At 42.4% G+C, this 23592-nt stretch overlaps 1 protein-coding gene across 1 annotated transcript; it reads left to right on the top strand.

Moving 5' to 3' along the window:
• The first annotated feature begins 3922 nt into the window (after positions 1-3922).
• hmgcs1 (3-hydroxy-3-methylglutaryl-CoA synthase 1) lies at positions 3923-23565 on the top strand. The gene is made up of 10 exons (XM_022245929.2): positions 3923-4259; positions 5193-5490; positions 7372-7576; positions 8448-8573; positions 10006-10170; positions 14869-15040; positions 15306-15476; positions 16554-16786; positions 17858-18021; positions 18808-23565. Exons 2-10 carry the CDS (start codon positions 5242-5244, stop codon positions 18871-18873), a joined length of 1551 nt encoding a protein of 516 aa, XP_022101621.1. The 5' UTR covers positions 3923-4259; positions 5193-5241; the 3' UTR covers positions 18874-23565.
• Positions 23566-23592: the final 27 nt, after the last annotated feature.

Here is a 23592-nt window from a genome sequence, read left to right as displayed (position 1 = left end):
TTGATGAAACAAATGCCCGGATCGCCACGCCAGTTCCCGTCTGTCTTTACCGGGGAATGAGATTGTCACAATTGGCATAGGCACAGCGGATCCACACCCCGACCCAAGCATAAGGGACCAGTGTAAATTAATCATTCGAAGGTTGATAAACTTAAGAAAGAAAAGAATAGTAGAAAAGCTGACTACGTCTTCTTGTAACATGCATTTATTTCACTTTTCTGCTTTTCTGCTACTTCAAAGTAGTTTTACTTTTCTCTTTTTTATGGTGGCTGACGAGTGGCCATCTGCTTTTTACCTGTCAAACAAGCAGGAAAGTGGATTGAACGTTTTGGCGACAACCGTGAATTCAACTTGTCTGCTTCTGTGATACCGGAGAAGCAGATTTTACACAGGTGGCTGAAAAGTGGCCATTGTTTTTCTATCCTCAATGGGCCGTGAATGGGGTCATGAACCGGTAGGTTACGACCATTTCCGTTCTAGGGGAGTGAAGACGTACAGAAACCAATGCTTCATTACCATGTTTTCTGCGGACCAATCCCATACGGCAGTATCAGTGGCCCTGTGAGGCTGAGAAAACAGCATCTCAAAGGAAATACAGTTTTATAGCTATAGACACACAAGCTTGCTTGGTCCAAGAAAAACATGTGAATCTTTTATTATAAAAGATAGGGTGGACTGTAAGTATTGGTTTATACGTCTAAGTTCAATTCCCTAGAGAGGAAATGGTTATGACCTGAGGTTCACGACCCCGTTTACGACCCTTGGAGGGCAGAAAAGCAGATGGCTACTTTTCGGCTGCCGCTGCTCCAGCTGCTGCTGTTGATGTTGCTGCCGCTATTTACAATGGTATTAGTGCAGCTATTTCATTTATTTCCTTTGTTATTTTCCCAGTTTGTTCCTTTTTTTTAATTTTTTTTTTTTGCTCAGAGCACAGGGTGGTTCGAACCCAACCACCTCCCAGATCTGTGCCTCCATAACCCCCAAAGTAGAGGGAACTATCACTTTTCGAGGGATGAGTTTGTTTTGCGTGAATGATTACAAATGTAATTGGCTAACTCACTAAAAATTGAAGTGAAATGGAAAGACTAGTGCTAAGACGATAACTTAATTTTGTTTGGGAAACTCCAGTAATGTCGGCTTGCATGATAATGAGCCTGAAAGTTGATGGCGCGCTTTTAGAACCCTTTAATAGGAAAAATAACGTGCAAAAATTTTAGAATTTGTAATAGTTTTTCTTTCAGTTACTTTTTAAAAACTCAAAGGCCTTCAAAAATATTCCGTAAACGTACAACTGCGTGCGAGACAGCCGCAGTTCTTCATTTATCTTAAATTTTCAGAAATTTCTTCATTTATCTTAAATTATTTTAAAATATTCGCTAGAAAATCAATTTATAGAAACTGAAAAATTACCTTACCTAAAAGAGAAATATCCTGTCAAAATTGACCCATCACTTCCGGAAATTTAAGAAAATGAAGAATATTGCAATGCGGCTGTCTCGTACGCAGTTGAAAGTTTACGGAATTAAACTTTGTGGTGGTCCGTCGGTAAAAGCCAAAACAAAAGAAAAAGGAAAGTTCCAAAATGGATGTTTTTTGGGGTTGTTTCAGTTATGAATCATTCTTTCCAAAATTGTCGAACGCGAGAGGTGCACGTAAAATTCTCATAGGGGGACCGCACGAGGGTTCCAGAACTTGAAGTTTGCAGCGTGACATTTTAAATTTACTTTCAGGTTTTATTGAGCCCTGAACTTTGTTGATTTTACACTGTTTTCAATGCGGCGTGTACTGCCCTGAGTGGAAGTGCACCCTCACCGTCGAAAGGGAGACAGGCGAGGACCATACTTTCGCGTAGACGAGGCACGCATAAACTTGCGCGCCTACGGTCGCACTACACCAAATACGCGACCATAGAAAACAGTACAAAATCCGGGACCGAAAGAGCGCCGCCTGTTGACTCTCGTGAAGAGGTTGGCCTCCGTTTTTTGCTCTGGAAATTCAAGATTATGGCCAGAAGATCACTTTTCGTTTCAATTTCATTGGAGTTAGCCACGACAATATTTCTTTTATTCGCCTTTCAAGGAAGATACCCCCAAAATAGCAGCAAAACTAAGCGCTCATTTCTGAATGTAGCCGTCCGCCTCTATCCAAAATAGGCCCGCAATTTGGGGCTATTTGTGAAAGAAATACCCCGAACTGGAAACTATCAGTCCCAAATTCGGGATTTATAGAAACATTTCTATGATCCCTCCTGATTATGATCTGTCTCATTGGAAAAATCCCGTGGGATCACAAAATATTAATGAGCTCGCACGCAGAAATACAACCATTTGGTGGAATGCACCCCTACGCTGTAAGATCCTACCAAAGGATTGCCATTTTCATTTAAAAATACGCCCTCCTTTGTTCCTGCTCGGAGCGGATTAGTTCACTGCACCACGGGCATGCACAAAGAAATCCACGTTGTTTTCTTTTTACCCATCTCCAGGAGACGTTTCCACAGTACTACTCGAAGAACACAGAGATGATGGTAATCCATCTTCACAAAATAATAAAACGTGATTGGGTGGCCCCATGCAAATTCCCCACTGAGAGCCCGAGAATAAAAGGTCACGCAGCGTGCTTCTGGAACCCTGACGCTGCCTTAAATTTTATGGGGATCAGTTCACGTGAGGTTGCGTCCTACCACGTACGATAAGTTTTGGAAGACTGAATTATTCCGAACTGAAAGAAACCAAGAAACATTCATTTTGGAATTTTGCTTTTGTCTGCCTCAAGAGACACCTCAGGCTGGAGATGGGTCAAAAACGAATTTTATTGATGACATTTCACTTCCTGCAACTATCGTTCCCGAATATCTCCTTGTTCGGGCACGTTATATCCACGTGCTTACATACGGCGTGAAAACATACGAAAGCCCACCAGTGCCACTGCTATTTTATTTTTCACAACAGGTGTTTAAACTTTCAGAAGCAGATAGAGCTTGAGCCATTCAGATGCAGGCCAGATGTCCAAGTTGTCATTGCACAGAAAATAAGCCACGGCCCGCGGCCAAAACCTTGTTTCGTAAAGTTCTTGAAAATATAAAAAGCTACTTACAAAAATGAAAATAACTGCTCACGAAAAGAAAAGATGCTTTTGAAAATACGAATAGCTGCTGTGAAAAATAAGATAGCGGCACTAACGGGCTTTTGTAAAACAGGATTGTACAGCGTTGCAAAGATTTACCTACCTGCAGTCGATGGGTTCCAGATTCACTTGAGTTGACCGACTCAGTTCTTGTCACCAAGCTTAAGGTTAGGTTAAACATGAAAGCGGATCAAAATATCATTAAGGACTTTACAATTTATAAAGAAATATAAACTTGAAGGAATACTCTGTGCTTACGACAGTTTAATCTAGCTTTTACTGACAAGAACTGCGTTAGCTCAACTCGGCTGAATACATAAACCCTCGAGTGTAGGTAGGTAAATCTTTGAACGTTGTACAATTCGTTTTCACGCAAGCATACTGAATATGAACTTAAGTGAAAACAAACGTGGATCGAACGGTAGTGCCGGAAGTGAAAGGTCATTCATGAAATTCGTCCTTGTCCATCTCCAGGTATTACCAGAGGAATACCAAGGTAAAATTCCAAAATGAGTGTTTCTCGGGGTAGTTTCAGGTAGGAATCATTCTTCCGAAAAATCATCGGGCGTGATAGCCCTGTGTAAAATCCCCATAGGCGGACCGCGCATGTAGCTGCGTGACGTTTTACTTTCAGGCTTCATTCATTATTCATTGGAAAAGGTCCGGCAGCTCCTCAACAGAGGGCGCCACGTGAATAATAGACAGGTGCTCCCACTGTTGTGACTCTTAAGACTCCGTTTGCGCAGAAGAGACGGGGTTTCAAGCAGCTTTAAAGAGGATCTAGGAAAGACGAGTGTCTTGTGTTGGAGATGTTGCATGCAGTGATCACGCGATCGGACCATATATCGACTTGTCTAAGTGGACAGAGCCGGGCCGACGACTGGACCCGCATCATCACTGAACCATGAACTGTCGACTTTGCACCGGCTGAGTAAACTGGGAGATTTCTTTCAGAAAGCTGGGTGGTGATTATGCTGTCATTTGTTTTGAGGGTTTCGAGACGGACCGACTGAGTGAGGCTGCAGTGCTGCAGTGGTGGGCGCGGCATAGGAATCTTATATTTAGCAATAGGAAGATCGTGCTTCAGTACAGTGACTGAGTCTGAGTGTGCACGCGGGTTGTAGACCTAAACGGTGAGTCAGATGTACTCAAGAACTCCTAGTCACTACTCTGTGTGACTCCCAAGTTGGATGAGTTGGTTTTTTTTCCATGGCAGTTGACATGGTTGAGGTCGTGATGCTTCAAGTGGTTTTTTTGGATCAAGTTTTTTGGCAGTAGGAATATGCAAACTCTGCTTTTCCAATCAAATTTTCCTGTGACTGAAACAGTGAGGTACATGTACATGCACATGTATTAACTAGGTAGGCCCTACCTATAGCTCTTGAAAACAGTGGAACAGAGGTTTTAGACCCTGAGACCAGGTATTTTTGGAAAAATCTGACATTTTTACTTGACTATCTCTCATTTCCACTGGCATGACTGGACATGCCTGACAATGATCGCCCCATTTGTGTTAATGACATTGTGCATGTGTCGGGCCAGTGGTCAAGCTTGCTCCGCATTTTGGTTCAACCATTTTCGGAGGCAGGGGATGGGGGTGGGATGCCATCTTGTTTTCATTTTCATGATTGTGCGACCGTCCTTACTCTGCGACTTGATACGGTCAGGATGTGCGATATGCACTGCGCTGTGTAGCTGTGACAGATTGTAAGATCTTAGAAATTCTTCCTGTGGATCTTCAAGGTCCTTAGAAATAATTGCAAGGCCCGTAATTTCACCATTTGCTGTGAAAACCTAGCCTTCACAATTGGTTACAAAATTTAGGGACGTGGTGACTATTCTGACATGGGTTAGTATCGTGCATATACAATTAATTGGACATAATTATCAGATCATTACATGTGCTATGCTTACCAAATTGCAGTATGATTTATGAATTAACAAGAAAGTCCAAAGTCAACATTTTCTCTTTTTTGGCTTTAAATCTTTTCATCTTGTCAAAACTGTACTTTCTTCAATCTCTGTATTGTTGTAATTTGTTGATTGATTTGTTTTTTCATTTTCAGTGATTTTGAACGTACTTCACATTCCACATTCGAGTGGGGAGAAAAAGCAATGCCAAGCCCCAGCGACATGAGTAAGAATGCAGACGGGCGCTGGCCGGACAATGTGGGCATCATCGCGGCCGAGATCTACTTCCCCTCGCAGTACGTGGACCAGACACAGCTGGAGGTATTCGACGGCATCCCCGCCGGCAAGTACACAGTGGGGCTGGGCCAGGCCAAGATGGGCTTCTGCACGGACCGGGAAGACATCAACTCCCTCTGCCTGACGGTGGTCCAGAACCTGATGGAACGCAACCAGGTATGTCCACACTTACTGCCACGCCTGTCGGGCGGGCCCTTCGCAAAGGGGAGGAAGGGGGGGCTGAAGGGACAAGGGCCCCCCCCTTGGGAGCAACTGGCCCCTCTGTTGGAAAAACTCATCTGCATCATCATCTAGAGCTGTGCCGAATATCTGAATATTCGATTGCGTTTCGAATATTCAAATATTATTTTCCAAATTTGAATATTCAAATGCAAAATTCATAAATAAAGGGAGACTTGTCTTTTGTTTTAAATGCAAAAAATTGCACTGTGGAGGCCTGTTTCAAGCAGATTCAAATGAAAAGCTACCGAAATCTTACAACGATTCAAAAATTACTTTATTCCTTCCAAATTTTTAAAGGATAAGAAGTATTGTTCGTCTCTAAATCTTGCTAAATCATGGCTGGAGATACTCCCAGAGGAGAGAAGCTATTACAGTGATTAAAATGTATGATTTTGTGCGTTATTGCAACTGATTTTGTATATGTATTGTTTATCAACAATCTGCCGGTCGGTACAAACAGATACTGTATTGGATCGAATTGAAGGTTGAATATTCGAATAGTGAATTATTCAAATTAAGTCAGCCCTATCAAAATCAAGGGTGGTTTGATTTAAATCAAATGATTCGATTTTAATTTATTGATTTAAATCATGATTTAAATCGCTTTAAAACAATTTTTAAAAATCATTAAAAAAATCACGTTACAGAAACCTTAAAGTCTTTGGGGTATTTGAACATAAGAAATGGCTTAATTTAATAAATGATGCTTTAAAAATATTTCCACACCACCAGAATTGGGTCATTTTGTGTATAATGTTTCTCTTTACACTTAATTGACATTTGCATGTCCAATGTACATGTAGGGCCTACATAATTATGTACCCGATATTCATGTACACCACTCTCCATTTTGTGTGACTGCATGTATGTATGAAATTCAATAGCCCTTCCATTTACATGCATTTAGAGAAAGCAGTATTGGCAAAATTTATATAAAAATTGGAACACCAAAGATGTACTTATATTCAATAAAGTCTCTCGAAATGTTACGTGAGGCATGTCATGTGTTAGCATGTACAGGAGTTTTGTCCCAATTGAAGAAGCAAAAACGCTGATCTTTCATCATCTTGCGTTATCATTGAAATTTGCGTAAATAGTTTAATCATACCAAGAGTTTGCATGTATTTCAGCATGCAGGTAACCATGGTAACTGGACTTAGCAAACCTTTGTGTTTGGTTAGAAACATACAGGGTACATGTACATGTGTATCACGTCTTGAACTTCACAGCCAAGAGCCTTCTGGACAACATATACAATGATCAATTTTAAAAAAAAAAAATCTATTAAAAAATTTTTAAAAGTCTGATTGAAATTTTTCAACATCTGATTTTTAAATATATTTTATAAAAATCATGATTTTTTATCAACCCTGATCAAAATCACCAGTTGTTCTTGTAATGTGTCCCCCTAGCTGGTGCTATTTTGGCCCCCCCCCCAAAAAATGCGAGAAGCTCGTGACAGACTGCTGTTGGGCCAAGTAAAAAAAAAATAAACATACATGTAGTTAGCATCTGGGTATTCAAGGGGAAAAAAAGGAAGTGGGGGCAGGCTTTTCATTTTTGAGTTTTATTTTCAAGACGGCAGCCATTATTTTTTTCCAAATTTACAGCAACCTGTAGCCCTTAGTGCTTCCATAGTTCTAGGAAGTAAGCAGGAAAGAGACCTATTGACATTTTTATATTTCAACATTGTCCCAATGAAAAATGAAAATGTGCAAAAATTACTCATTTTATTAATCCACACTGTCCTCTAAACGGGGATACTTAATTGATTGGCAAAGCCTAAGCATGATTTTGTGGGGCTTGATGGAGCAGGTGTCATACGAAGAGGTAGGCCGCATGGAGGTCGGCACGGAGACCATCATTGACAAGTCCAAGAGCGTCAAGACGGTATTGATGCAGCTCTTCCGGGACTCGGGCAACACCAGCGTGGAAGGGATCGACACCACCAACGCCTGCTATGGGGGCACGGCGGCACTGTTCAACGCGTTAGCCTGGGTGGAATCCAGTGCCTGGGATGGTGCGTATTGATCTCAGAGCTGTATTGAATTACTGGAATGCCAACTCCTTGTTTCCCCCATTGAGAAACTTTGACAACGTCCTGATCGCATACTGTTTGAAATTCCTGTTCATTTTGGTAGAAATAATCAAATAAGACAGAACACATTCTGAATAGTGTACCGTAGATGCAGTGCAGAGGTACAGCAGAGGTACTCTCTATCAGTAGTACATGTACATAATGTGCTTGTGTTTGTGTTGCTTAAGCCGAGAAAAGTAAAATGCTTGTTTACGGACTCTGCTTTGGTTTTTGGCACATGAGTTTTTGAGGTCACATCGTTTTTGAATACAGATGCAGATACGGGTAATTCCGTAAATTTGGGACCCAACTTGTGACAGTTTTGGTGTCCTCCTCACGCATGAAACCAATCGGTTTGTTCGCATCTTATACTCTAACAACTCAATGAAATATTTCGTCCATTTAACAGTGTATTTAGCATCACACAAGTTTGTAATTTTTACGACTTTCCCGTTTCCAAGTGTCTTTCTGTTGTAGTGTCAACCGATCTTCAAAATTTGTTTCATGTGTAAAGGGGGGACACCAAAAGTGTCTCGCATTGGGTCCCATATTTACGGAATCACCTATATATAAAAGACCAGACAAAAGCGGCTCCAAATTTTGAGTCTTCCAGAGGTGTGCAAACGTGGATGTACCAAGTTAGCTGCGTTCTAACTTCCCATAACTATTACTCGTATGATATTGGCCATCCTAGCACCGGTGGGATGGACTATTTTCCTTTTTTTTGTGTGCGTTCAGAGGGTCCGTTTCGGGTGTTACTGTTTCATGAATTGTAGCCTGTAACAGGCAGTTCCTTTTTCGATTTGATATTTAGGTCGTTATGCTTTGGTGGTCGCCGGAGACATTGCGGTTTACGCGACCGGAAATGCCAGGCCGACCGGAGGTGCTGGTGCCATCGCGATGCTGGTGGGACCCAACGCTCCACTGGTTGTTGAGCGAGGTACGTGTAAATCATAATGTCCTCGACAGAGGAAACAAAGAAAAAGTAAATCCGGCCCAGAATGAGGCACATGTGAGGGTAGGAGTTGGTGTGTGTTATCTGTTCACTCACCCTGGGTACCATGCATTGCATATGACAAGGGGACCAGTCACTTTGATAGCTTTTCCCCCCAATGGTTATAAATTTCTGCCTGTACTCCATTGCCCAAGAACATTTCATGTATGTGAATAAGCACTTCAGCTATACATTTAGTTAGAAAGAAACAACAGGGCATTCCTTTTTTACAAACCTGTTTTTCTCTTTTTGCATTCAAACATTTTTTTTTTTTTTGGACATTCAAATAGACACTGACTTGTATTGAAAAACAGCATTCACTCCTTGTTTTCAATCCAGCTAAAGCTTCTGCAGTGTGTGCAGTGTGGTTTTCACCCCAAAAATCAATGAAAAAGAGGAAAAGAGGGAGGGACAAGAGAAAAGAGGGGCCCTACTGGCTGAACTTACACCACCAAGGGCCTAGAATCCAATCCAATACTAATCCCTTAAGGGGGCCCTGGACCCCATGCTGTCAGGGTATCGTGCTACGTGCTCACGGGCATTTCACCATTATTGCTTTAGCTCAAGCCCCCCTCCCTCGCTTCTGGATCAGGCACCCCCTTTTGGAAATTCCTTGATCCGCCCCTGGAACTGGTTGTGGGGTGCTCTCCTAGGCAAAAAAAGATGCACATGTAAAACTGTAGGCGCACTGCTAACATGAATCGATTCAACTGGCTCCCTGTACTGTGGTTGTGTCCTATGCACTGAGGGGTTGGCTTTCTCATGCAATTTATCACCAGGATTTCTTAGAGAGAATTTTTAGCGCACTGGATCGAAGAGGACTCAAAAGTGGGTCATATCTGTTGGAGTTTCTGAAATGAGGTGAAAGAAAGACAGTCTGTTTTCATAGCTGTGAAAATGTCTGCATTTTATGTTGTAGCAGCATCTTGGTTTTCCACAAAAGCATTCCAAATTGTAGGCATAAACCTCAAGAAACAGCCTTCATCAAATTTTAAAGGTGACTGTTTTTAGATGCCAGGACCCTAATTTTGCATCAGAGTTTAGCTAACTTTCTGTCTTATTTCGTTAACCAAAAGCCAATTAGTTTGATCTGTTTGTCACCACACAAGTTCAGTTATTTGAAGTTTGGACCCCAGACTTGGTCTGTCTGTGAGAATCCATTTTTCTGCACATCCTAAAGCTTGATTATTCCTTTGAAGTAGCTCAAATCGTACTGGCCATATTTAAGATCATGTCACTCGGCTTTATACACACGTTGAAAAAAATGTAAACCATGGTATGAGCTGGCCTCACACTCCTCATTCTATTTGCAAAATTGTTCTCCTTTTAGTTTCAAGTGAGTTTGCTGAATCTTTAATTTCCCCTTCCTCCAATCCAGGACTAAGACACACCCACATGGAGCACGTGTACGATTTCTATAAGCCCGACATGGCGTCCGAATACCCCCGGGTAGACGGCAAACTCTCTATCCAGTGCTACCTGGGGGCGCTAGACAAGTGTTACAAAGGATACTGTGCCAAGGCCGAAGCTCTTATGCAGAAAGGTACAGTAACTAACATCACCCGAGACTTCCCTTCTTGTTCAATTCAATTTCTTCAATTTTGGGGCGCAGAATAACAGGTTTCTTCGCTACAAGCAAATGAGCCAAGTAACCTTTTTTTGGAATTGCCCAAGGCTAAATTTTGTATAGCTGCTTAGCAGAAAGTTTTAATTTCTCTTAATCATTTAATGCATTTTTCTGTCTTAGTAAAAAAACAGCTTTGGACCAGTCACCAAAAATACAAGTCAGTGACAGTTTGCCTGAGTGCCAATTTTGGCTAAGCATCAGTTTCCTGTTTGTAGCAAATCAGGGATAAGCTCAAAATGAAAAAAGGTTCAACTCCAGGCTTAAACCGTGTAAATCCTTGGGGTAAATCACAAGTTATCGCCTATTTAATTTAACATTCTTACCTGAACACTAAACACTACTGTGTCACTTGATTTTTAATGAAATTCTCAACAACCTTATATTCTCAAATCAGCATTGAATCCCTCTAGGATGTGGGATGGCATGATTATTTTACTGAGCTACAAATTCCGGTACCAGCAGAATAGAAAATCTTTTTGCTGGCATGCATGCAGATAAGGCCCATAATGGACAAACATGGAAGTTCTAAAAATAACACCCACCTTTGTTTCAAGTAGACAGTGCTTGCGGCCCATTGCCCCATCCTTTACCGGGTCAGTTATATTTAAAACTTCCACAAATATGGCCATAGAATTAGACTCCTTAGCTCTCTCATGAACAATGGAAGGACTGGAGCGTTCTATTTGCAGAGTTCAGATCAAAGATAAAACAAGACAAGTTTGTTTCATGCAACCATATTTTGTACTGCACCCCCTGACAGTGCACCTGTGTGTTTCAATTAGCCTGATATCCAATTTTTGCTTTGCTTTAAAGGTATTTTTATGGTTTTTATGCTGATTTCCATATTCATGAGCAAAACTGTGATGCCACTTCCAGGAGAAAGCTTCAATGTCGCATTGATTTTAATCACACAAAAGATTGTTGGGATTTTGGAGACTTTGCTGCTCTTAATTATTTTTTTTAGTGATTTGCTGTTCAAGAACGTGCCAATAGGCCAGCGATCAACCCTTTCTGAGACATGGTTTGAGAGAGCAAATTTTGAGTTCACAGTTAAAAGGAAAATTAATAAATGGACAAACATCTTCCCTGAGTGGCATGACATCGTCAGCTTCCTCAATTGTCAGAAAAAGCATGGATGATTTCAAATGTTTAAGCAAGATGTGGACGGTTGCTTGTACCGGTAAATCACACGAGTTAGTTTGGGCTAACATTGTCAGTTTGTCGACTGAAGTGCAATTCTTCAATTCCTGTTAATGTGGCAAGGTGCATGCAGATATATTACGGCTAGTTTTTCCTTGTTGGCAAATTATTCAAATTAAATTTTTTATACAGGGTGCTAAATTTATCCTGGGAGATTGTTTGTTTCTTTATGTAACAGTTCCTTGGGTAAGGGGGTTATGCTTGATAGGAATTATGTTCAGAGCAATGTAAAAAAAGCATGATTATAGCAGATTTACGGCAGTATCTGTGAAGCTCATGGTAAAACCTTTTTGAAAGTTCCTGTGATTTTGCCTGAACTGCAGCTGTTAGACATGGATGTGCTTTCATAGAACCAGATTGTTATACAATCCAGTTACATTTTTAACCAATGAATGTTGCCATCACCAACTGCATATATGTACATGTTTCTAGAATGGTATTGTAGAAAAGTGGTACATGTCTTTTTTTTACATAGGCACCATTTTTGGACACCACTTTAATCATTTTTATCTGATCAATTGCTATCTGTCTTGGGACAATACGGGACACCATTACGGTTCAGAACAGAATTGCACTCGCCTTAAAAAGAACTCCAGTTGCCCAGAATAGTTTCTGCTGCCCCAAATAGAAACCCATATCGAGTCAAGTGTGTGTAGACAAAGGTCAAGTCCAGATAAATGGAATCAAATGACTGGGGGGGTGCAGTGTAGTCTTTGCTGGCCTGTTTCCAAAATGGAGAATTCGGTAATCGGAGAGGATAAAAGAATTCTTGTGATTCTCAGGTTTTGTGATGCCTACGATTGACAAAGTCCTGCCCCTAAACCAAAGCAGGACACGGTTGACCTTGGGTGGGTTCCTGATTTGATGAGGAACCAGATGGTTGGTTGAAGGGTAAAACTGGTTGCTTTGCCTTCCCCTGTCTCCTTAATGCCTTTTAAAATTCACCTTCATAAGCAAAACATATTGCATGCTGTCAACGCCAAAGTTCTCCAGAAGAACAAAAATTGTTTAACCTCCCAAGGTGAAGGTGACATCAAAATAAACGACAAAAGGGAAATGAAACTTACAAAACTCATTCTTCTGTGGTAGGAGGAATAAATTTGGGGAAATGTTTAGTACACACTGCACAAGGATAAAAAGATTCCTGGAAGATAATCTTCCCTCACCCCATTTGTTTCTTGAGCTATATTTGACATGTACATTTACATTTGTTGGGGATGTTAATTGTAAACCCGTCCCCTAAATACATGTAGGCCTACATGTACACTCACGTATGTACATCTACATACATGTACATGTACAAGGAATATCATGTGATATCCTTGTTAATGTACATGCGAAACCAGCTTTTCTTAAAGGTATCACCCTGAATAGCATCATAGTATATGTACATGTACAGCGTTACCGCCAACTCTATTAATAGGAATTTCAGTGTATCCCCTGTATTTGAATTAACCCTACAGCTTTTGTGCACATTCAGATGAAAACTAGTTGTGCATACTACATGTATGTGCCATGTGCACGTCTGTGCAGCACCACGTGCATGAAGTACGTGAAAGCCATGGAGAGATCATGCCAGTGTGGATCGCAGCAGATCTTTGTGTGCAGACACGTCAACGTCCTGATGTTTCCCAATAAAATTTGTCAGGGTTATGAACGGAAATAACTCACAGAAAAGAAATTTGGTGAAAAGGAACCTCGGGAAAATGGGGAGATTTATTGGAAAAATTTAATGGAGAATATTGGAGTGATCTTGTGGCTCAGTCAGAGGAGCTCTGCATGGTCTGTTGAGGCTGCTTTTATGGAAAGGGAATGATTTTATGAACGTTGTAAAACTGTGATGCTTTTGACATGCATTGGACATACCAGTATCTCTTGGAGTTTGCTTGAAGTAAGCAGGTGTAATCTGAAGCTGCTGCACCATTTTTTGTTGATTTTGTTGATTGTTTGTATGTAATTTTGACCTAATTTTATCTTTGTATTTTACTATGTCTTGATTGACCCAAGGTTTTGATTCATTGTTCAAAATAACACTCCTAGAAAAACTACACACCCGGAAATGTCCAGGAGTGTTGGTTTTTTTTGGCGCACCTGCAATTTCAAAATCACAAGGACTGGTGCACAATGTTTCATTGGTGCTTTAGCCCTCACGAGAGGCCTAGGTTACAGACTTCAGCATTTGTAGCTTTTACCTTGATGCCCCGGTGGAGGGCAGTCCACCCCATGCAGGAACAAGAACGAGCCCATTTAACCTAGCAACGGCATCCTTTGCTGGGAACTCTGTGCTTGTGCCCATTGACTACAATTTATAGCACGTGCTGCCAATTTTTTTGTTTTGGAGTGTACAGCATCTGAGCGGGCTGGACACGTGCTCAAGCGCAGCTGAAAAAGTCCCCATAAGCTTGTTTCTTCTTTGCCAGTGATGAGGGGGTAATTCTAGTCACAGCGGACACCGAGGAAAGAATAACCCCCCTTGGTTTATGTCAACTTCACAAATTTTTAACTTGGGCAGGGTCATCAATAGTAAAACCACAGTTAAAGCATTTCCAACGAGACAGGGAAGTGGTTTGGCAGAGCATGAGGTTTATTGCCTCTTTTCAACTGGTATTGCAAAGTACATGTACAGTGGAACACCGCTATAACAAACACGATGGGGTCCACGCTGAATGTTCGGTACATCCATCTTTTAGTATAGCAAATTTCACTGCCGAATGTTTTGTTGCCATGTTGAATAGCGCCCTCTCTTGTCTAACTGAAATGCTTCCTCTTGTGATACTATGGTTCGCTGTTTTCATGATGTTTTGCCGTTGCATTCAAGTTTAAGGTTTCTATAAATGTATCTGTCAATTATTTTGGTTTTTTATTTCATCTTGAGTCCCAAAATTGATATCAAATTTATCCTAAAAGTCTTGAAGCTACCGCTCAGGATCGATCTCTGATGCATGCTGTGGCGAATCTCGGTTGATTTGTGTATCAGCGGCACCCTCTTCAGACTGTTGTTAGTGCAATGCCACCGTGCGCGTACGTGCGGTTTTCTTCCACACCCGATCATGCGGAGTGGCAAAACCAGTGTCCATTCATTACCATTGACAACTAGTGGCTTTCCCTTCTAACCCTTGGGGAACTAATGTCCACTTGTCACTTTCCAACATAAAAAACACCGACTGTTTCATCATGTGACATTCAGGAATTGCAGACGGCAACTGAATAGTGTTCGGTAGGTTCTGTGCTCAAATTATTGGGAGCCAAGGACAATGTTCAGTACAGTGGTGTTCAGTATAGCGGGGTTCCACTGTACACGATACATGTACCTACATGCAACTTCAATTCAGAGCTAGTGGACTGTTTAGATTGGCACAGACCATGGCAATAAACCTCGGGCATAAATTGTGACTTTTTTTTTTCTGCTGCCAGAGGGCGACGCCAGCCGCTGCAGTTTAGACAAGTTTGATGCCGTGTGCTTCCACAGTCCGTTCTGTAAGCTCGTCCAGAAGTCCCTGGCCCGCCTGGTGCTGAATGACTTCCTGCGGGATCCCAACCCCAGTACAGAAGAGGGGGGGCGCTACGCCGGCCTCAACGGTTACAAGTGAGGAAATTGTGGAGTTGAATCCTCCGTGGACACTTATGAACACGAAAAGCTTGAGATTGTAACCCAGAAGAAAGCTGGAGGAGAAACTCGCCCCACTTTCTGACATTTTTGTCTGATATATCTTTTCAGTTTGTTTATTGTCAAGCCTCCAAGATTTTTTCCAGCGATGTTTCGCTGATCATTTTGACACCAATTACGTGAAAAATTAGACACGTTGTTTTCACACAGTGGCTCTTTTTGTCCTATCCGTTCTTTCCCCCAGGGACCTGAAGTTGGAGGAGACATTCATGGATCGGGACGTGGAGAAGGCCTTCATGACTTGCAGCAAAGACATCTTTGCCGCCAAGACCAAGCCCTCCCTCCTCATCGCGAACCAAGTGGGTAACATGTACACCCCCTCACTGTACGGTGGACTGATCTCATGCTTAGCAAGGTGAGGTCCAAATTCCCAATTGGGGACTTCATCTTTTCAGACATTGCATTAAGATTAAGGGGCCTTTTTTCCGAGTAGTGAAGCAGCCTGTTTCTTCAACCCACACTCATTCAGGCACAAATTTCAAACACTTAAGTTCAAATGCACTGTACAAGGGTGCCTCATGCAGCCGTCAAACGACCCACATTTCCCCTAGCAATTACAGTTTTGCAGATGGGAGGAAACCCCCCAGAAGAAAGTTCTTAGTAAAACCCTCAGAGTCAGGTCGGGACTGAAAACCCAATCCACACATGGACCGAGTTGGAAATCAAACCCGTACCACCGATGTGAAAGGCGAGGAAAGATTTACTTCCCCAACCTGACTTTCCAGAGCTTTACACATAAGTGCACGACCTGTGTATGATTCTGTTTACCGCCAAAGAAATGTGACCGGATGCTGTAACGTGAGCCATATGCGCAGTTTATTTTGGTTTTTAGTTTTCACGAGAAAGAGCCAACCGAGCTCTTTGGTCTGATATGTCAACCAGTTTGGCATCCAGATGCGCATGGACATGTCTGAAAAAATGTTGAGGGTTCCCATGGATTTACACTGTGCAAGATTCACGCTGCTGCAGCAATGTGTGACTCATTCTGTTACTTCGGGTCACAAGTGGAATCGTGATCTAATCACCGGATTCTTTAATCTAAGAGCCAATTTGTTTGACGCAGATCCAGATCGTGATCAGTGATCCCAAAGCAAGTTTGCTCTATTGGTTTGGTAGGTTTTTGCATCAGTGTACTGTCGGAACACTGATCGTAATCTGGATCAGTGTGAAACAAACAGGCCAATTTCATAGAGCTACTTAAGCACAAAATCTATGTAATTGTCATGTTAACCAAAAGACAGGTGAATACCATTCCAAGCCAATATACATCACATCGAGTTTTGGCTGGTTACCTGATTTGTCAAGCAAGGTTTTAGCACGCTTAAGCAAATTTTGTGCTTAAGCAGCTCTACGAAATTGTCCCCAGGTCCTGAAGTTCCACCCCTCCTAAGACAAAAATGCTGATGGAATGCTTTTGTTTCACTGTGTCCAGTCTTCCCCTGGAGGAGCTGCCGGGCAAGAGGATAGGCCTGTTCTCTTACGGCTCGGGCCTGGCCGCCTCCCTCTTCTCGGTCCGCATCTGCGGGGACACAGCCCCCGGCTCGCCCCTGTGGAAGCTGCGGGCCAGTCTGGATGACCTGCGCTTCCGGTTGGACTCTCGGAAGTGCGTGGAGCCGGCTGTGTTTGCCGATGCCATGCAGCTGCGGGAGAACACCCACCATCTGGGTGAGTGTATGATAGTGTTGGAGTCAAGTACCTCAAAGTACTTCAAAAGTGTTTACAAGTGAGGGGGCGTGTGGCCGAGTAGTTAGGGTTTGTAGCTTCTGATCATAGGGTCGAGGGTTCGAATCCAGCTGGTGGCACCATGTTGTGATCTTGGGCAAGTCACTTTGCCCCTATGTGCCTCCCCCCCCCAGGAGTAAATGGGTACCCGTGAGGGCAGGTATGGTTATTATGTTCAGCCATTTGCACCTGATATGGTAGCATCTGGTTAGTATCAGGGTAATTCCAGAAATTAGGGGACCATTTATTTTTCGTGTCCCTGTCACGTCTTACATATGATGTTGTAAGTTCAGAACACATTTTCTGATTTCCAAGAGTGGTGAATTAATGCAAATTACCTGCCAAACGAATACTAATAGTTTGAAATCAATTCTGGTGATATTTCCATGTCAAATAACAAAGGTCAGATGTTACAGGGACACCAAAATGTCACACTTTTGGACCCCTGTTTTCTGGCATTACCCATAGCCCCCAGGGAGCTGAGATGGTCTTAGGAATGTTTGGATGTGAGCCCAATTAGCAGAGATAACAATAATAGATATCAGTGCCTTTGCATTACAAACACTGTGAGATACTGTGTGTTATAAATGCTTAGATATTGCTATTTGCAAGTGTTTTCACTGCTTACATGAACACCAGTTTAACAACTGCATAACACCAGTTTATTATGAACCTTATCACATGCCTCTGTTGATGGACAGTAATAAGGCGAGAACCAGGCTTGAGGAGGGGGATATAACGTAGCCTTGTCCAATACAAGCTTTCCTATCTACGGCTATGTCTGCTGTCATCGCTTCTCTGCGTATTTCTCATGGAGCAAATACCTAGACCTAGCCAGACTTAGCCCTAGACAACCAGTTTGGATGCTGTCCTCTTCGGCCGATGAAGGGGGAGTGCTCTGCTCACGGCGGATAATCTAATAGATTTGGAGAATTTACAAAGGGTTTGGGTATACCCCGTTCAAGTGGACACTTGCTTCAATTTTATTTGCCTCTTGTTTCTTGTGACCGCCAGCCAAGTATGCACCGGTGGGCTCCGTCGACGACCTCTTCCCCGGCACCTGGTACCTGACGTACGTCGACGAGATGCACAGGAGGAAGTACTCCCGCAAGCCGCTGTCGGACCTCCCCTCACCACGGGTCGACTCCGCCCCTGTGTCTTCCCCCATAGATACCTTGGTGAGCATATAGATTCTCGAGCCTTGAGGTCCATATTCGGAAATGTCGTGAGTGCAGACAAGATTCAGGAGAAGTTGCCGTGCGCCTACCTTTGTTTCTATCAGGAGGGGAAAAAGAGATGTTTCCAACAATTGAAAAATCTCTGTCATGTTCACGTTAGGCAATTGATCGTGTGTTTTCAAATTACTCATCTCAATGCATAGCAGCACTGTACACCGTGCTGAGTCTCCCCATTCAAGTACACAGGAAAGAACAATCTCATTTGGCAAAAAATGAAATGATCCATTCCAGCTGTCAACTCATGAAATTTTTCGTACCCATTGCACTAGTAGATGCTGACTTTTTTATACATTAGACAGTTCAGCCATTCCTGTTGGTCGAGAGCCCATCAAGTGGCAGGTCTTACATGGCCATAAAGCACCGGCTGGCTGTCAAAAAATGCTTTTCTTGTATCACATGGAATTTAGACTCCGATGAAATTTGGTCCCGTCTTCCTTGCGTTGGTTTGAACGCTCTCCAGCTTCACTCGCATACGCCCCATATTACCAATGAGTCCGCATTTCCAGAGTTCCAAAGTCACAGTACACTGGATCATTACCTTCTCGGCCACGTCGAGCAGTGAGCGTGATGCACTTGTCAATCTCCATGTAAGGAGATTGTTTACGACTAATCACGAGACACATTACCGTTTTCAGAGTTTATTCTCCTTATCTGTTAAGCAGCCAAGCCCGTATTTATTGTCTTAGTATAACTCTCTCTTTTTGTTCTTCGTGCCTTAATGTCTAGAAGTCCGCTGTTACTCCTCAAAAGAGAATGGAAGAGGCCAATTCCAGCACGGCAGTCTCCAATTAGAGGCGAGGCACCAGAAAGGGAGATGTTTGCCAACGTTGTCAGTTATTGAAATGTGTCACTAGACTGGCAGGTCAAGAGGGGAAGCTATTCTTGGAAACTAGGCACTGTTGGGGCCATATCGTGGCAATATTGCCCCACCCACATCGTACCGGTAATTGCATCTAGACAAAGTCAGTGACCATGGTGACTCTATGGATGATCATTTGCTCAGGCATGCAACTTTTGCTCAGATTGATCCAATTTTTGTTTTTCCCTTTACACTCGCGCCATTGATATCTGAAAACCACCCTACAAAGTCTTGTCAAGATTGGAATTGCCTCATTTTTTAAAATCAAAGTCCAAGTTGCATGCCTGTTTGCATCCCCCATGGCGAAATGCACTGTGATAACTATCGTACAGAGCCGTGACAGTCGCCGTGTACAAAACCCAACACAGTGCTTTTACGCCATTAAAGGGGCCATCTGAAATGTCCAGTGATACATTGCTAGATCCGTCTGTACGTGAGGGCTTGGGAATAGCGCCTCATAAAAATGAGTGTGCTAATGTTATGAAACATGGTCGACTTAGCTCAGAAGATTACCATTTAGAGAGCGCTCGTTTTGTTGAGACTCAATCTGAAACCATCTGGTGATCTCTGTCGCAGGCCGTCATCGATGTAGGGGGAAAACCCATCCAAGTGATAAACATACAGGCCCCATAAATCCTTTTTGAAATTTGACGGTGCTGTGGGTGGCCAAGGCTTGTCAAGCATTTGGTCTTGGGCTTTTGTTTGTTTGTTTTTTTCCCACCGCCATATTGTTGCGGTTTATCATCCCTACTCATCAAAATCGCTTGTTTTAAACACTGCCTTCCAGTAACATCGCCCTCTCTTGACTACTTGGGGACAACATTTCTTCTTGTTTTTTACATAAATGTATTGGAATGTATTCAAGTTGTATAACTTGTGTTATTATGAAATCCAAGATAATTTTTAAACAGGGCACATCATGCTCCACCTGAAAAAACGATGTTGGTCCATCGTACAATGTGCGTGGAAACACAAGATCTTGTATCAATCGGTCAGTGCTACTTGAGGGCAAAAGCAGACCTGATCCCACCACATGACACTTGAGCAATTTGTTCATTTCTTTGACAAGTAAATTCTGCCTAAGAGAGTATATGCAGTGTCGGGTGATTTGTTAAATCACTCGGGTTGACATCCTAATGAGTACTGCTGTTACACGGGTAAAAGTGTCAAACAAATTCTCATTGATTTCCAGTGAAAAGGATTTGTTCATGGGCTTGTTAGCTTTGTGGACTCAAGACTCATTTTGTTGGGCTGAGCTGGGCTACGCTTTGAGATTTCACCTGAAGTGATCTGTCATCTGGAGATGTATTCCAGTATTAAACAGAACCCGAAGACTCAAGTGGGGAGCCACCTTGAGCATGACGGTTTAGGACCAAAAGGTTGCACTCTGACCGATTGAAAATAACTTCGTGCGTATCTAGAAGTCAGTGGTGCATAATTAGGCTGTGAAAGATGTTATGTCCACAGTGAATTGAATAGTGACATGCTAGTTATATGTGTTAAGTGGGTTCTGTATATGAACGAGAAGGAGCGTTTCGCCATGCAGCAATCCGTCGAGGGCAGTGCTGAGCATGTATGAGAAGCTGGACATTTATTTGCTCATGTTAAGTATATAGCAGTGTTATGGGGGATGAGTGGTTCATGTAGTGTCTCCAAAGTTGGAATACCTTACAACGTTTCGATGAGAACATTGTTGATTCCGTTCTTGAACACCTGCTCTTCTGAATGGAGTAGTTTGGGAACTAGGCCTGTTCCCAAAGGGGAACCGTGGTCGATGTCTGTGCACACTTCACTCATTCCATTTGAGAACATGACGGGAACACAGCAAGTTTCCAAATGGTACTCAGTGTTCCCCGAAAGGAGCATTCCTGTTCACCGGGGTGCGTTGCAACTTGCCAGGTATCCCCGAGGTGTCTGGCATGTGTTTGCCTTGGCCCCAGGGATGATATTGCACCAGTGATGTGTACTCCAGTGTTGCCTTTTAGTGTAACCACAATAGGAGGGGGGGGGCTACATGCTTGGGCACGGAGCCAACAAACACGCATTAATTCTACAAGTAGCTGCAACAAGATGCTCCAGGCGATGCAGAGCGCCACCAGGAGGTTGCCAGGACAGGCTTTTTCCCAGGGCATAATGGGCTAACTGCTCTGTGCTCAAAACACTTACATTTTTTTTCCCGAATTTTTGTTTAGCTTGGTTGAATTCGAAATTGCTCATCGTGAACGGATGTTAGTAAAAATGAAGGTGTTTGTGTGATGCGGGGAACGACTCAATCAAACATCCCCAAATTACGTACAGAGTGCTCTTAATCGCGGCAGCCCGTCTGCGCAAACTCTTGGTGGTACACTGTATTGTGAATTGCCCGTGTTGCACTTGTGAATGTCCTGAAATACCTAAAAGAATTTAAATGGTTTCACCATTGCTGCTAAATGGTAAAACAATCGTAGAAGTGGCAGTACTGACTATATGTGTTTTCAACCTCTGGCTGTGATCCCTAAGCTGTAGCGGAAAAAAAAGTTGTGCACTGTATTTAGTTACTACTAAAAAAGTCAGTGGCTCCAAAAATGGGTGATTAGCTGAAATGTTTGCTTTCCTGTAAAACTTTGCAAGGGGGAAACCTGGAATTGTAAAGTGGGGAGCAAACCCTCTCCACTTATCGCTTCCAACAATGATGGCATTTTTTTTTTTCATTGAGCAGGAAATTCCAACAGAGATTCTGCATGGCGGCCATTTTTCTGGTAAGAACTCTTGTTCCGCAGGGATCCACATGAGTAGACCTTCTGTACTATCCCTCTGCAACAAAAGCCATCGCCGGAGAGATTGCTGCCATGCTGAACCTGTCTAGGTGTTATTCACAGGGATGCTATTTTCGGTCTTGTTCCCTGAATCTATCATATTCAATGTAATCTGTTATGGGGTGGTGCCAGAGTGGTTTTGGTTGTGAGCCTCGCTTTCAGTTTCTTTTCTTTTTTGTGTGGCGTAAAATGTTCATATATAATTAACTTACCACAAATTTTAAATTGTCCTGAAGGTAAACTGGCATGACTTTGTTATGGAGTTTATTTTGTTACTGTTATTTTTTACTCTCAGGTACCCTAAATGAAAAGTTAACCTCACTTTCAATTCAAGATGGCCGACACATGAAATGCAGTATAGTGCAATTGTATTGAAGTTGAGGAAGAATCAAAATCCAACAGGGCCACTTGGAACTCATCGATTGCCAGCCTTTTTGTTGAGTGGAGAGCTGGGGCTTGATTGGAAGGGTTCGAAGGTCATATGTATCAGTCCGTCCTGGTGCCCCCAGGTTCCCCCCACTTAAAACAAAAACAAAAAAAAACCAGACAAATGAATATTGAACAAGGATAACAAAACCTTGCCCCCAAAATACACCACTGATAGCTGGTGCCCCCGTAAGATGCTGGTGCCCCCTTGCACCCCCCCCACTAGTAAAATCCTAGCTACGCCCGCCATTGCTCTGATGTTAGGCAGAGCGGTTTATTAAGAGAGAGTTGCGACATGGGTGTCTCAATTATTGGAGTCAAAATGGTGGATTATGTGTCAGTGCAGATGGACAGCACACGAAAGCTGTGTGCTATACTGCGCACACACTGAACAGCCATTTTGGTTCCAATATGTGAAGTTGGCGCTATTCTCCCGATGTACAGCTCTGACATTAAATCTTCGATGGCGCCCCCGCCGAGGCGCTTCTGTGTTTTCTGTGGCCGTGCACTTTGACTGCTTAACCACTCCAGTGCAATCCTTCTGTATCATTCAGTTATAACCGAGGAAGAAATTCAACTGAAATTTCAAAATCCTAGACGACAAAACTGCCTGACTTTTTAAAATTTTGTACACGGGATTACCAAAGCATTCTTCATATTCGGGAACAAATGAAATTCCGTAGGAATTCCATTTCTTTTTGGCATGAATAAGTTTTGTAACCACTTGTTTATTTAAAGTCTTGAGACGTAATTTGCCTAACATTCCAGCATGGAAGGAACGTGATTTCTCTCTTGAACACACAGTTATGTGACAGTTGTTAGCACATCTATGCACAAAAGTGAATGCGGTTTTAATTTGTACATTATTTTTAAACACACTTTTAAGACTTAATTAAATATGCACAGAAATAAATGTAACCATTAAACCTATATCAAGAGGCATTACGGGGATACAAAGCACTAACTGTTTGTGATTAAGGACTTGGCAACAAAAAGATCCGAACCTTTGTGTTTAGAAAAAAAATTACATGCACCTAAATAAATGACCATTAAACTTATATCCGGAGACATTAGAAGGGTACAACACGTTAACTTTTGGTGATAAAGGACCCCCCCACCTAACCCTCCATGTTTGGAAAAGAGATGGTTTTTTTAATAAAAAAGATTGTGAGAAGTTTCAACTATACATGTAGTCTGGTGCATGTGATGTGTTGCTACTTCTGTCGAGCTTAGCTATCCTTGTGCTCATGATGTTTGGTTTGTCCGTAGAGAAAACACAGTTTGTCCGGCAAGTAGTGATTTTTACCTACGATTGCATTGGACATGTAAGGTATCGATTAATTCAAATTCGATAAGGTATAAAATAATCTGCTATATTATAAAAACAAAGTTAAAACGACTTCATTTCTGATTCACGTGTCTTTGCGTTTG

This window comes from Acanthaster planci, linkage group LG12 (assembly GCF_054643075.1).
Source record: "Acanthaster planci isolate LZ-2023a linkage group LG12, COTS_SCS, whole genome shotgun sequence".
NCBI lineage: Eukaryota > Metazoa > Echinodermata > Asteroidea > Valvatida > Acanthasteridae > Acanthaster > Acanthaster planci.
The sequence above is the reverse complement of the archived record's forward strand: the minus strand, read 5'-3'. Positions and strand labels throughout refer to the sequence as shown.